At 46.4% G+C, this 12,899-nt stretch overlaps 3 protein-coding genes across 3 annotated transcripts; 1 reads left to right on the top strand and 2 right to left on the bottom strand.

Annotated features, from left to right (window-relative positions):
* Positions 1 to 250: 250 nt before the first annotated feature.
* CCR75_006169 (uncharacterized protein) lies at positions 251 to 991 on the bottom strand (the record flags this gene model as incomplete). Its single annotated transcript, XM_067964240.1, has 1 exon — positions 251 to 991. The coding sequence occupies one exon, from the start codon at positions 989 to 991 to the stop codon at positions 251 to 253; it is 741 nt and encodes a 246-aa protein (XP_067822940.1).
* A 54-nt stretch (positions 992 to 1,045) lies between these two features.
* Positions 1,046 to 1,324, top strand: CCR75_006168 (uncharacterized protein; the record flags this gene model as incomplete). Its single annotated transcript, XM_067964239.1, has 1 exon — positions 1,046 to 1,324. The coding sequence occupies one exon, from the start codon at positions 1,046 to 1,048 to the stop codon at positions 1,322 to 1,324; it is 279 nt and encodes a 92-aa protein (XP_067822939.1).
* A 280-nt stretch (positions 1,325 to 1,604) lies between these two features.
* Positions 1,605 to 2,090, bottom strand: CCR75_006167 (uncharacterized protein; the record flags this gene model as incomplete). The annotated part of the gene is made up of 1 exon (XM_067964238.1): positions 1,605 to 2,090. One exon carries the CDS (start codon positions 2,088 to 2,090, stop codon positions 1,605 to 1,607), a length of 486 nt encoding a protein of 161 aa, XP_067822946.1.
* Between the last annotated feature and the right edge of the window lie 10,809 nt (positions 2,091 to 12,899).

Raw genomic sequence — 12,899 nt, forward strand, 5'->3', positions numbered from 1 at the left:
AATTTATTTTTGCATGGGGTGAAAATAACCAAATGTGTAACATTCCCTAATTTAATTGATTTAAACAAATTCATTCAACTCATACGAGCTGAACCTCTACGACTCGCCCTTGTGGCCATAAATGAATCAAGTATTGTTGCAAAATGTACTGTATAAGAACATGCACGATTTGATAAATAAAGCTGTGCTACTGCATTTGCTTGTTTTGCTGTACTTTCAAGAAAAGTGTTGTGGACCCTAAATATCAAGCCTACCGCTTGGAAGTGTCCAAGCGGTCCAAAATTTTCTCTAGTCGCTGGCGACATGCTCCTCGCAGTCGCTTAGTCGAAAGAAGCTGTTTCCACGAGGAATTTCCCTGCTCCTTATTGTAGATCACCAGCGTGCCTATGTAAACTCGTTCATTTACCTTGCTTTCGCGATTTGAAATCTCCGTCTCGCTCGGATTGGCCACCATGGAGCGCTTGTAAGATTCAGTGAGCTGCGCCGCGACGAAAAGTGCGTCTATCCAGCCACTCGTGCGATTGCGCTCGTAGGCAAAAAGCTCCATGCTTTCGCCGGCAGGACCATGGGCAATAAAGCCACCATCTTCTGTGGTGCGAACGCCCGCAACTGCAATTTGAATCACGGCTATCGCGTCATCTGAGCCCTTAGAAAGCCATAGCAGCTCGTCGTACAGACGCGCATACATTTTAAGCCAGCAATCATCGCGCTGTTTCCAGTACATCCAGCCCTGTTGGGAGCACTTTTTTACTTTTACCGCTTCGTCTTCGATCTCATAATCCTCCACAAACCCTCCGTAAGAGCTGGAAGCCGTCGACAGCGACATTAGCGAATTAGAGGACGCGGACGTAGTGGTGGATGAGAGCATGCTAAGGTTACCACTTGATGAGTGCAAAGAATTTGTAAGCTTGCAAAAAGCAAGACTGAGGCTTGCGCGCTTCTGTTGCTTGTGCTGACACGATGACGTGGTCCTTAAAGATAATCGCGGCATTATTTGAACTGGCTCAAATTGAAGAGTGATCAACAATCGTTAAGTAATTCCGCGATGGACGGTGCGACGACCGACTACCCTCTAATTCCTTACGGGAGTATCAAGTTGGTGTGCATACGTGTCTCATTTTTGCATCAAGCCGCAGCAAATCGATCGTACGCACAAAAGAAAAGAACCATTATGCGAGTCACAATCTGTGGCAAACTGTTAGAAACTGCTATGCCAATTGTGCTTTTTGCCTTGTTCACGGGTGACAACCCAAGAGATTTTTTGGGCTGGGAGTGGCATAATCCCGCCATCTCACGGTTACTGGCCATTACCTCGATGGAGTAAGACAGGAAAAATTTCCTGTCGACATTGAAACTGCAAAAGGCAGTACGAGTAGAACTTTGTTAAATAAGTTTATAAGGTTAGGAGTTACACCTGATTAATAATTATAATGAAACACCACATTGATGCGGACGTCTGACCTCGCGAAAAAGTCTAAAAAGCGCAAGCAAATAAATCGCCTTGGTCCAATGATCTCACCAGCTGTGGCGGTGTGTCGACGCGAAGCCCTTCAATCTCCAATTTCAAAGCCGTAGTAGATTGATTTGGTCGCTCAGCCTGACGATTACCGAACGGCCTGGACATATTTCTGCCTCCAGTGCATTGCCACCCACTCGATCGTTGCCTTTAAGCGCATCCGTCTGCTCACGCGGCGGTATGAGACAAGACTGCCGCGATACGCACTGTTCCGGGGAAGCCGGTGTGCTTCAAGTTTTGTCATGCGAAAAAATTGCGTCGTGAGCTCAGCAGCCTCTCCCAGCCGCTGGCGCCACGTGACAAAGCTGTTATCATTTAGCAGCCAGATATCTAATATTTCATTGTTAGGGTCCACTAGACGTAGCTGACGTTGCCCTGATACCTCAACGCTAGAGACGGCAATTTGTAGAAACATAGTTCGGCTTGAGTGGTTGCCCTTAAATAGCCACAGGAACTCGTTGTCTAGTACACCGTACACCTTGGTCCAGCAGTGCGCGTTGCTGGCGTCGCGTTGCCAGTACATCCAATCTTCAAGTGTTTCAGCCCCGACTGAAAGCGATGACGTTGCCAGCATTGTGGTTCGCTGGGATGACTCACTTAAACGACAAGCACTCACGTATCTGCCGATATACGTGGTGGCGCGCTGTGCGCGTTGAGTAACGAGGCTGGTGAAGGAAAAGCTCATGCTTTTTGTTGCTGCTCACCTGCTCCTCGGACAGCGCAGTGACGGTCGGTCACTGCTATAATTTGAGTCCTGTTAAGCCAAAGCGCAAGTGCTTCTAGTTACGACACGGTGCTTCGCATCCATCACTTGAAACACTTTCTGTACCCCATTTCTGAACTGTAGGACCGAACCAAATTTTGATGAGCTATATACCGATATGTAAACATGCGATACGGCAACTTAGAGCAGAGTGTTTCATTATCTGATAAAAAGCACGTGCACCAACCAGAAAATTGAAATGGAACAGACTTTCCGATACGGGTATCGTAGAGCACAAATAAGCCCCAGGGCAAGAAATAGAATCAGAATTAAAAAAACTGAGCAGCTTAGCCAAGCCGAGTTGGTATATTTGTGTTAACGATAAATATACGACCGACATTCAACCGATAAAAAGCACGTCGATTTCGAACAAAGAAAAGCCGACATTACGCAGGAGAGCCGTCTCCGTGTAAAACATGCGTTAGTCTTTTTTAAAAACAGAAGTTTACCAGCTACCGCCGAATACAGTGGGCTTGCGAATGTTCATTTAGAGCATATTTTAAGAAAGAAATCTGAGATGCTCGCTGAACGGCACTGCTTTGTCTACGTATCAACAGCATTTCAGATTGTACCAGAAAGCAAGCTCCTTACAGCGAACAATAATATTACGCTGTCCACGAGATATCTCCTGTCTTCAATATACGGCAGCTAAACTACGGAATTGCGACGCTCCTGAACTGGAGTTTTTGCACCGATACCGGACAGAAAAGTTGCATCCCCTACCCTCTTTTTAAATAATGGTCGCATTACTCGGCAGCCGAACTCGAATCTTGCCAGCTGAAAGACCAGATGAGCCTGTTATGGAAGCAAAAAATGTATATTACCTAACACTTTACGGTGCAATCGTTTAGCCGATGGCTTTTGACTACATGCTTGATCTGAAAGCATCTCTTCCTTCTCGACTACACAGATCATTTGTGTTTTATCAAAAAATATTATCAGCTCATTTTATAAAGATCGCAAATCAATCTAATTAAATTGCGTAAGATTTTATTCCTCCAGCTGCCTGACACCAAATATGACAAGGACGCATAATAAATAGATGGAAGTCTCAAGTATCAGAAAGCCCACGGAGACATGCGTGTACATTGTGTAGGGCACGCGCTCAAACCTTTCGCAACGAATAAATATTAGTTATGACATGGTTTTAAAGTACTAAATGACGTTCTTGATCGCTACGGATTTGCTGCATCGTTTAGATGGTGAGATTAATGTGGACAGAATTGTGAAATGGGCAGCTATATTTCCATTTAGACTAACCATGCTTCGGCACTATTATGTCATAGCAAGAGATGCTACCCTTTCATTTCACAACATTTTGACTGTTCTAAGGCAAGAGCTGCAGTTGCTCCGCCAGCTTCACGCCAATTCCGCAAACAATTCGCTACTCTGTGCTACCTCTAAGCCTATCCCTCTCGATCCTTCTTAGTGACTTCAGCGCTTATATATTCCATTAAAATTATCAATAAGTTCAAAAATACCTTCCGAGAAACGAATGTATGTATACACAAGTCAGATCACTTTGAAACGAAATATTAATTACACTTCGGTTGGAAAACCGTTGTTGTGGCACATTTATTTTATGGGTAAAGTCCCTTTTATCCCATTCTAAAATAGTTAATTACTTAAATCCCATTTATTATGGGTAACAAATGTGGTCGATATAAATCTGGCGGCCGAACTATTTCTAAAATCAGTTAGGGTGAGGTTTTAGATTAAAATAAAAACAATAATTAGATAAAGTCCAGTTCCCCTTTCGATCTTAAAGGGCCTAGTGCCTTCCTGAGGCTTGCGCATTGATCTGTAAGAGATGGAACCCTATCTAAGGTATATGCTCTCGGGCACTTGTTGCCACTTGGCTCCACAAACCTTTGAATCCCTTTAACTCGAATTTATACTAAGCTCTACGAGCATATACAACTCACTGAGCTTTTAAACCTGCTACTTCTATAGAACTAAGAGACTCAATGAGTCGATAAGTTTTCCTCTGTCTTAAGGAGCGAGGTAGCTCCGCTACACCTGGTAGCAATCCTAGTCAATCCACCTGAGTTTTTTTAGACTTATCCTCTTTGAGTATGGAGCACTTCCCTGAGATTCAGGGACGCGACGTGCTGCTTTTGACAAGCTTAGAGCCTTTATTGGGCCGGGTCATATCGATCATATTATATCCCAGGGCCCAGAGGTTCTGGAAGCCAGACTGGAAGCTTTTATGCAATGTGAGGCATCCCTCATAGGGTAGGTCCTAGACCACTTGGCGACATCTATGCCAACTAGGTACATCCCTGTACCTGACTCCGAGCCAAAGGCTCGCCATCTTATTAATAATGTCCGTCCATATGATGGCAAAGAAGGAGAGATTCTCCTTCTTTGGCTCAGGCGAATGGACATGGCCATAACCTCGGCCATGCTCCAAACCGAAAAACGAAAAATGGTCCTGCCATCTCTAAGCTCAGGGGCAGAGCCAGTAATTGGGCTCTCATGTGGCTCGTCCATGGACGTGCCATTTCCTAAATGGTAATCGCTGAAACAGCAACTGACTTGCATGTTTGCACCGCCTAATCAGGTTTTTGGCGGCTCGCCAGGGTAAATGTACCTTAGGGGACTATGTTTAAGAGTTTAGAATTTTAATTGCTGCAAAACATGAAGACCCACTACAGGAATCGGCTACATTATAGCCATCTTGATGGAATGTCTTAACGCGGGCGTTGCCCAAGCGGAAGTTTACCGATCTCACTCCGCTACTTTTAAAGCTACGGCAACCATTGCGCCAAACGCTGGGTGTGACTTGAAGACTTCGCGTGTTGGCCTACATGGGCATTATGTCAAGTTTTTCGAGCACTTTTAGTTCGTCTAATAGACCAGAACCCAAGGATCTAGGTATCGCGGAGGAAGAAGAACAGCTGCAAGCAGTGGAACAGCACAGAAACATCCGTAGATGTTATATGTGCGGAAGCACAAAACATTTACGTCCGCCATGTCCATTGCGTAAACCACACAAAGCTCGAAGGAGCAGGAATCCCAACAAATACCAGAAATCTGGTACGGCGCGGGAAAACGTCGACACCCAGTAACAGCGGGGCATCCTACTGGGGGAGACCTAGTATCTGTTGAACCTCTGGGAGGTGAGAGCAAACAAACCTTCCCCCAATTAGCTCTGTGCATAATGGCATGGGGCGGGAGTACAAGTCTGGCTTGTTAGTCACTCAGGAGAGTATAAAAGGCTTTGGTAAGCCACGGTCAATTTTAATTCACTCAGGGGCGTCTTGCAATTATGCTCGACGTATTTCTCTTGAAAGGAACCAGCGTCTCGTCCTTGATTTGGATTCGAGATATGATCTTATCCTTGGTATGGATTGGCTTGAACTCCACAAACCTTGGATAGGCGCAACGCACAATGTTCCTAGTAAAGCTTTGGAGAGTCATAAACTGACCTTTGCTAGGCAACGAAAACGCTATTGGCGCGAATTAGTGACCGAATCTGTCAGTGTGCTAGGCATTGGGATGTCTGAATTAATGAACTCCAATGTTGAAAACACTAATTCTGAGCCCTGCTCAAATAGGGGATGGAACGGCACGTACTTCGTCGAGTGACACTTGTTGCGATAACGAATCACTAAATGCTGAAAGCATTGCGGGCCTCGGGCCGAGTCGTCAAGAGTTTATTATCCCTGAGACACACGTCTTAGTCCACCGAGTATGGTCGGGCGAGGTGGCATGTCAATCGTGACACTATTGGCAATTTGCCAAGGCGATCCGGGTCAGAACCTTCTAATGCACGTGGAGTGACACCTAAAAGGTCACAGGTCAAGGAATGTGAGTTATATAACTCCTCGTCGGTTATCGAATTTGACACCTGCTCTGATAAAGAGCAGATAAAGGTTGCGAAGCTTAGTAATATAGATGTTCCGGCCTTTAAGAGGCGTATTGTCTCGACACCGGGATAGTGAAGACGCATAGAGTCAGTGCACCACAAATTGATACTAGCAAGCAGTTGCATACGCTTGTTAATGGTTGAAAGGGAACATCGAAGGAAAAGTTAGCCTTGAGGCAATTCCTTCGTTGCATGCTCTCTAAGAGCTAGACGAAGTGTCGATGAATGAGTTCGGCCGAGACTTAAAGGCTGGCGACTTATCTGAGATGGCGGTCATTCGGCCTACGATTGAGTTAAACTCATCGTCACTTGTGGACGAAGCTGTCGTGGATGACACAAAAGCTGCACTAAGTGCGCGGAGCGGGTCATGGATCCTATAAGATCCTACGGATCCATTTTATTCCTTGATTAATCAATTCCAAGATGTGGTATGAAATAATCCACCATCTGGTTTACCTCAAGATAGAGGTGTCCGTCATGAAATTGACTTGGTTCTGGGAACCAAATACTGTGTCACACGACAGTGGCCTTATCAAGGGAACAGTGTGACGTCATTGCCGTGCTAAGCACAAAGCGGAAATTGTACGAGAGAGCAAATCTCCTTATTCGACACCGACATTTGGGTCGAAAAGCCAAATGGTAAATGGCGCATTGTGCATGCTTATAATAACCTTAATGCTGCCCTATACCAGCACAAACCCCCATTCCTAGAATGGATGTTATCAGAACAGTATGATGGGATGTACAATGTACAGTGCACTTGACTTAGTCGATGGTTATAACCAACTGCTCATGCAATCTAGCGATATATATTACAGCGGTCAGCACCCGAAGCGGTATGCTATGGGAGTGGTTGGCTATGCCACAAGGGCTTTCCAACGCCCCGGCAATATTTAATCTTTTAGTGACGCAACTGTTCCGCCCTCATCGATGTTATGCACAGACTTATTTTGATGACATTTTTGTCCATAGTCGTGCGGAGCAGGGTCGGTCGGATATGAAAAATCCATTTAGACCATTTGCAAGCTGTGCTCCAGTGTATGGCGCACAGCTAAAATGTATGGTCAATGCATCTAAATGCTTTTTTGGCGCAGAAGAAATTTCGTTCTTCATTGGGAAGCGAGGCCTTAGAGCGGATCCCGCTAAGGAAAAGGCATAGTAGATTGGCCGGTTCATAAGAACCAAAAGGATTTGCGGAAGTGGTTAGGTCCCGCCAATTATTGTCCCAAATATAGCGAAAATTACGCTGATATGGCTAGGCCATCATCTAATCTCCTTTAAAAGGATACAGAATGGTGCTGGACTAGCACAGAACATGATGATTTAAGCAGTTAAGGATAATCTTATCCATGCCCCGATTCTGGCACTGCCAAATCCTAATTGGCATTTCAGTGTCGTATGTGAAGCATCTGGTTTTGAAATTGGCAGTGCTCCGTTACAAACAGAGGATGATGGGCGTGAACGTGTACATGCGTTCAAGTCTAGACAGTTTAAAGCTGCGGAAAAGAGCTACCCGGTTCATGACAAAGAGTTTCTTGCTGTGAAGTATTTGCTCTCGTCAAATTCAGAGTTCCTCTGCTAGGCTTTAAGCCGTTGTGATATATACAGATCACGCGTCATTACGCAGTGCGACTAAGTCGCCCCATCTCTGTGAAAGAATGACCCGATGGCTATCCTTTTTCACCGAATACAACTTTGAGGTGAAGTATAAGTCTGGCAAGCAGAATGCTTTGGCCGATGCGTTATCACACAGGCCGGATAATGAGCTCTCTCATTTAACGACTATAATGTGGCCTATTACTGAATTGTTACGTTCGGCTTACGCCCAGGAGGAACAGTGTGTAGCTCTGCTACGAGCTCTAAAGAGCACTGAATCGGGCTTTGACTGTCGGCACGTTTGCTTGCAAGGTTACATCGAATTTTTATCGATAACGACCTGTTTCGTTTTGCAAGAACACTGCGGATAATCCGCGCGTCGTTGTTCGTCATGATAAGGATTTGAAGTATGGAATTTCTTATGAGGCGCACGATACTGTCCTTGGTGGTCATCTCAGTAAAGAATAGACCTACGGGTCCATAAGCCAGATTTATTGGTGCTCCAAGCTTTACAATTGGGTCAGCCCATACGTTTGCACATGTGAAACTTGATAACGGGTTAATCCCTCGGCTCATGCTGCTGCACCACTGGCAAGTCCGCCCGTACCCGCAGGGTGTTGAGAGTTCATTAGTATAAATTTTGTTTTCGGCCTACCGAAAGATCCGGTCGATTACACCGTCATAGTGGTCTTTGTTGACCGAAAGAGCAAATTGGCTCACTTAGCGGCTGGGCCGGATACCATTGATGGTAGAGGTACAGCAAGGCTGTTCATCGATCGCGTGATTCGCCAAAACGGTTTGCCTGTGACAATTATCTTGGATGGAGACCCTCGTTTCACGAGTTAATTCTCGAAATCGATTTTCCGAGTGCTTGGCCCCAGATTCGGACCATCCGGAGACTGATGTCAAATTGAACATGTCAATCGCGTCATTGAAGACGTTTTGTGCAGTGTATGCTGATACACAAAAGAACTTGAGCACAATGCTCCGGGTAGGAAAATTTGTTTAATTGACGCTGTATATGTCTCTACAGGCTATACTTTATTCTCCGTAAACGGTACCACGCACCCACGCGTTCAATCAACGAAACCACTACGTGGTGAGGTTTTGTGGGGCAGAATTAGCGATAGGCTTGCTAATATCAGCCCCGTTACCATTAGAAAACAAGTAGGCGAGTTTCTTGCATGTCTTTGGACACGTGCGTGACACAATGGCTGATAGCCAAGACAAACAGAAACAACAAGTGGATGCTAAAGGCAGAAGCTGTATTGAATCTTATGCGGTCGGTGACCGAGTCTTACTAAACGCTAAGAGCCTACCTACGAATGTAGCGTCCGCAGTCTTTAAGACCAAATTGCGCCCGCACTTTATTGGACCTTATGCGGTCGTGGCCAAGAATGTCCTAGCTTACACGCCATACCTTCCTCGCAAGCTGCGTGCACACCCAGTGTTCTACGTCGGCTTGCTTTAGCCATATCGGGAACCTTCTCACGTGGACTCAATGGTACTCCCGCCGAGATAGGCGGCCGTGCCGCAGATTGCTGCATCCTCGCCAGGATGCCCAGCTGACACTCTAAACGAGGTTGTTGACATTACAACGTCGAAAACGGGTTTTGGACCGCGTCAAGGTAGCCCTCAATCCGAGCAAAGCTCTCGCAAAGAAGTTGCACCTCGTACCTTGTATCAAATGCTTCACCGAGATTTCAGCCGCCTCCTATTTTGCTCGATGTGCGAGGGAACTTTCAGCTTCACGTGAAGAAACTTTTAAAAGCGAAGTCGTCGCAAGGGTCAATACTAGTATCTGGTGAAGTGGCTTGGGTACCCCTCTCCGGAAAGCTCGTGGGAGTTTGAGGTACCGCGTTGGCAAGATTGCCCGTACGCGTTGACGGTAATGAGCACTGTGCTCAGGGCCAACTTGCGTCAAACGACGCTTTCCACCAATAAATGTGGAAATAGATGGATCTCAAGCCTCAGAGCGGCTTGAGTCCATGGTTGCGCGGGCAACTGAAGTACTGGAGTGCTGAATAGATATATCCTCGTTTAAGGCATATCAGCCGCAATTAACTGGCCTCTGACCTTCAGCTTTGCAAAATCAAAGCGAAGTTACCATTCCAAACGATCGTTAGCCACACCGCAGAGTCTCTTGTAGACCAGATGTTGCGGAGGCGATTGGCCTTATGGACCCATTTCTCAAACGAAGCTTTGTTTTCGCTTAACGATCAGAATTTCCCTCATTGAGGTCACCGAGGCACCACGTGCCTTATAAGCAGACGCGTTCAAATATTGACGTCGCATCATTATCTTAGGCGTAAGGTATCGCTCATGAAGAGAGCTGCGATCTTTTCAGGCGTCCGCGCCGTGGATCCAGATATCCAGATGCCCAAGGTGCGACCCACAACCTCTCAAAGGCGCTCTTCCACACTAAGTGGAGTGAGTCGATATTCGCTGTGAGCCTTGGCTTTAGCTCTAGCCGCAGCCTGCTCACGAGCTCGCTCCTCGTTGAAGATTGGCTGTTTTTGCTCTATATCGAGCGAGCTCGTAATTATGTCGGCCTCAAGACCCGATGTCCAGCGTTATGCGGTTGAAGCATTCGCGGCACCCCTTTCCAAGTCGGATTTGGCGCTCGACGAGATTCGTCCAAACGTGGAGGCGTGTCGGAGCGACGCTCCTTTACCTCATCCTCCGATGGAGCGTGACTCTCATAGTCCACCAGCAACTCATCGTTGAGAAAATAGCTAGGAGTCGCAGACTCACGCTTAGTTGTCATCAGACAAAGGAATGCAAAATACAATCGAACGGTTAGCTGTTTATATTCCAACCTCAAGTAAAAATGAAGCGAATGTTGACTCGGTGCCAACAGTCTGATGGTGGAGGGTGTAACGGGGCACACTTCGGTTGGAGAGCCGTTGTTGTGGTACATATACTTTATGGGTAAAACACCCTTTTGTTCTATTCGAATAGGTAATATCATTATAATTCCATTTATAATGGGTAACATATGTGGCAGCCACCAGATATAAATCTGGTGGCCGAAATCTACTTTAAACGTTGTTGTGGTAAGGCTTTAGACTTAATAAATAAATAGAGCGCTTCTATCCTTTTGATCTTAAAGCGTCAATTGGCTTTCTAAGGCTTGCGCACTAGTGTACGTGAAGTAACGTAAGGCACCACTCGCAACTGAAGCAGTGCGAAGTGGACTTGTACTGAAGCAGTACAAGTCGTAGTGCTCCGTTACACCTGGTAGCACTTTGTAGTCCGTCCCTTCACCTAACATGGACATGTTAGATGATAGTGGGAATACGCATCACGTTTCGCGTGAAAGCTACTCCTTTCTAAGTGACATAGAGAGGAGTGCGGTTGCACGAATGAGTTCGACCGAAGGAAACGATGCCATCTTGGCCATGCTGTCCGGTTTGGACAGAGATGCCCTCCATTCAGCCATCACCAAGTTCATACAACATGAATTTGACGAGATGAAGGAGAAGGTAGCCTTGCTGAATCAGCAAGGCTCTCAACAGGCAGAACTGTTGAGGTTACAACAGGTACAGACCCCTGTACCTGGGATGACGCACACGCGTCGTCCGGAAACGTTAAAGGTTGACATCTCTAGTATAGGGGGGTCGAAGAGGACTCCCTTTTGAGGTGGTTTGTCGAGTTGGGCGATGTCATAAGGGCTCGTCACATCGTCGCCGAGCAAATGCAAGTCGCATTTGCTTAATCAAATTTGGCAGGTCGTGCCAAAACTTGGGCATTGGGCCTTCAGTTGCGCTACCCATATGTTTTTGGGTCGCTAGAGGTTTTTAAAACCCGACTCAAACAGACGTTTGAGCCACCAAGGGCTGAGTTCAGAGCTCGTTCAGAGCTTCTGAAACTTAAGCAAGGCAAGCGTGATGTGCACGCATATGCCCAGCACATACGACTCTTAGCGAGTTGTATTACCAATAACCCAGTACATGAACACACGTTGATTACGGTGTTCATGTAAGATCTTACGGATGGTCCCGTAAAGACCCACCTGTTCCGCTTGGAACTGGATACGCTTGAAGAAGCAATATCCGTAGCGGAACAGGAGGACTTTAGCTTGAGACAGGCTCAAGCAAGTTTGTCATCATATCCACCACCTAGACGACACGAACTGGGAGGTCCAGAACCGATGGACCTCTCTTATGTCAAAAGCGAGAGACCTCGCTTTTCGAGCAATAAGCGATTGCAGAAATGCCATCGCTGTCAAAAATTAGGACACTACGGTCATGAGTGCAGTGCCGCACGCCCAGTACCGAGAGGTACTGAACGTAATTATGGACCGAATGTCAAAAAGGGCAACGGACGCGGTCCGACGTTGTTGCGAATAGTGGATTGAGACATGAATGTACGTCTAGCGGGCGACATTCAAGGAGTATACCGGTTGCCCCAAAGGGATAACACGATGATCCTAGGTCGAGTAGAGAGTCGACCTTAGAGGACCCGACTATGATAGCGCAATCACACTCGGAAGACGTTGAGGGAAGAGGTCCCCACGTACTTGAGGATAAATCTCCTCAAATTGTTACGGCTGAAGTGACTAGACTTCTCCATCCCGAGGGATTGATTACTCGGCAGCCTGTGGATATATCCCAGGAAGAAACCGAGACATTGAATGTCTTGTAATGACGGATTAAGAGTAGGCGCTTATACTCTTGATCTGTATGCGCCTCCGAAGTTAACTTCGGAGAAAACTCAATTACCAACCCCAGAGCCTAAGCGGTTCTTGAGAGATCTGCATGGTGGTAAAATCAAGCAGATCTGCGTACTTTTCACAGAGGACGATTACGTAACTGACATTCGGTCAGCGGTCATTTTTGCAGAGAACGAATGGGTTCTCAGCAGCTCATGATGGACGAAAGTGTCCTCGATCTGAAGACTCGGATTGAAAGATATACTACTCAATCTTGGGATTCACTCAAGGGAAATCCTCTATACGAGGATTTAAAAGAACTCAGGGATGTATTTCCTGAAACAGTTCCATGCGAGTTGCCTAAGGATAAAGGCACTCGACATGAGATCGAGCTCAAACCGGGCTCGAAGTACTGTGTCATGAAGCAGTGGCCACTGCCTCGTGAACAAGTACTTGCGATCGATAAATTCTTTACCGATCGAGTAAAAGCGGGCCATGT

This window comes from Bremia lactucae, linkage group LG1, assembly GCF_004359215.1.
Source record: "Bremia lactucae strain SF5 linkage group LG1, whole genome shotgun sequence".
NCBI classification, from domain to species: domain Eukaryota; phylum Oomycota; class Peronosporomycetes; order Peronosporales; family Peronosporaceae; genus Bremia; species Bremia lactucae.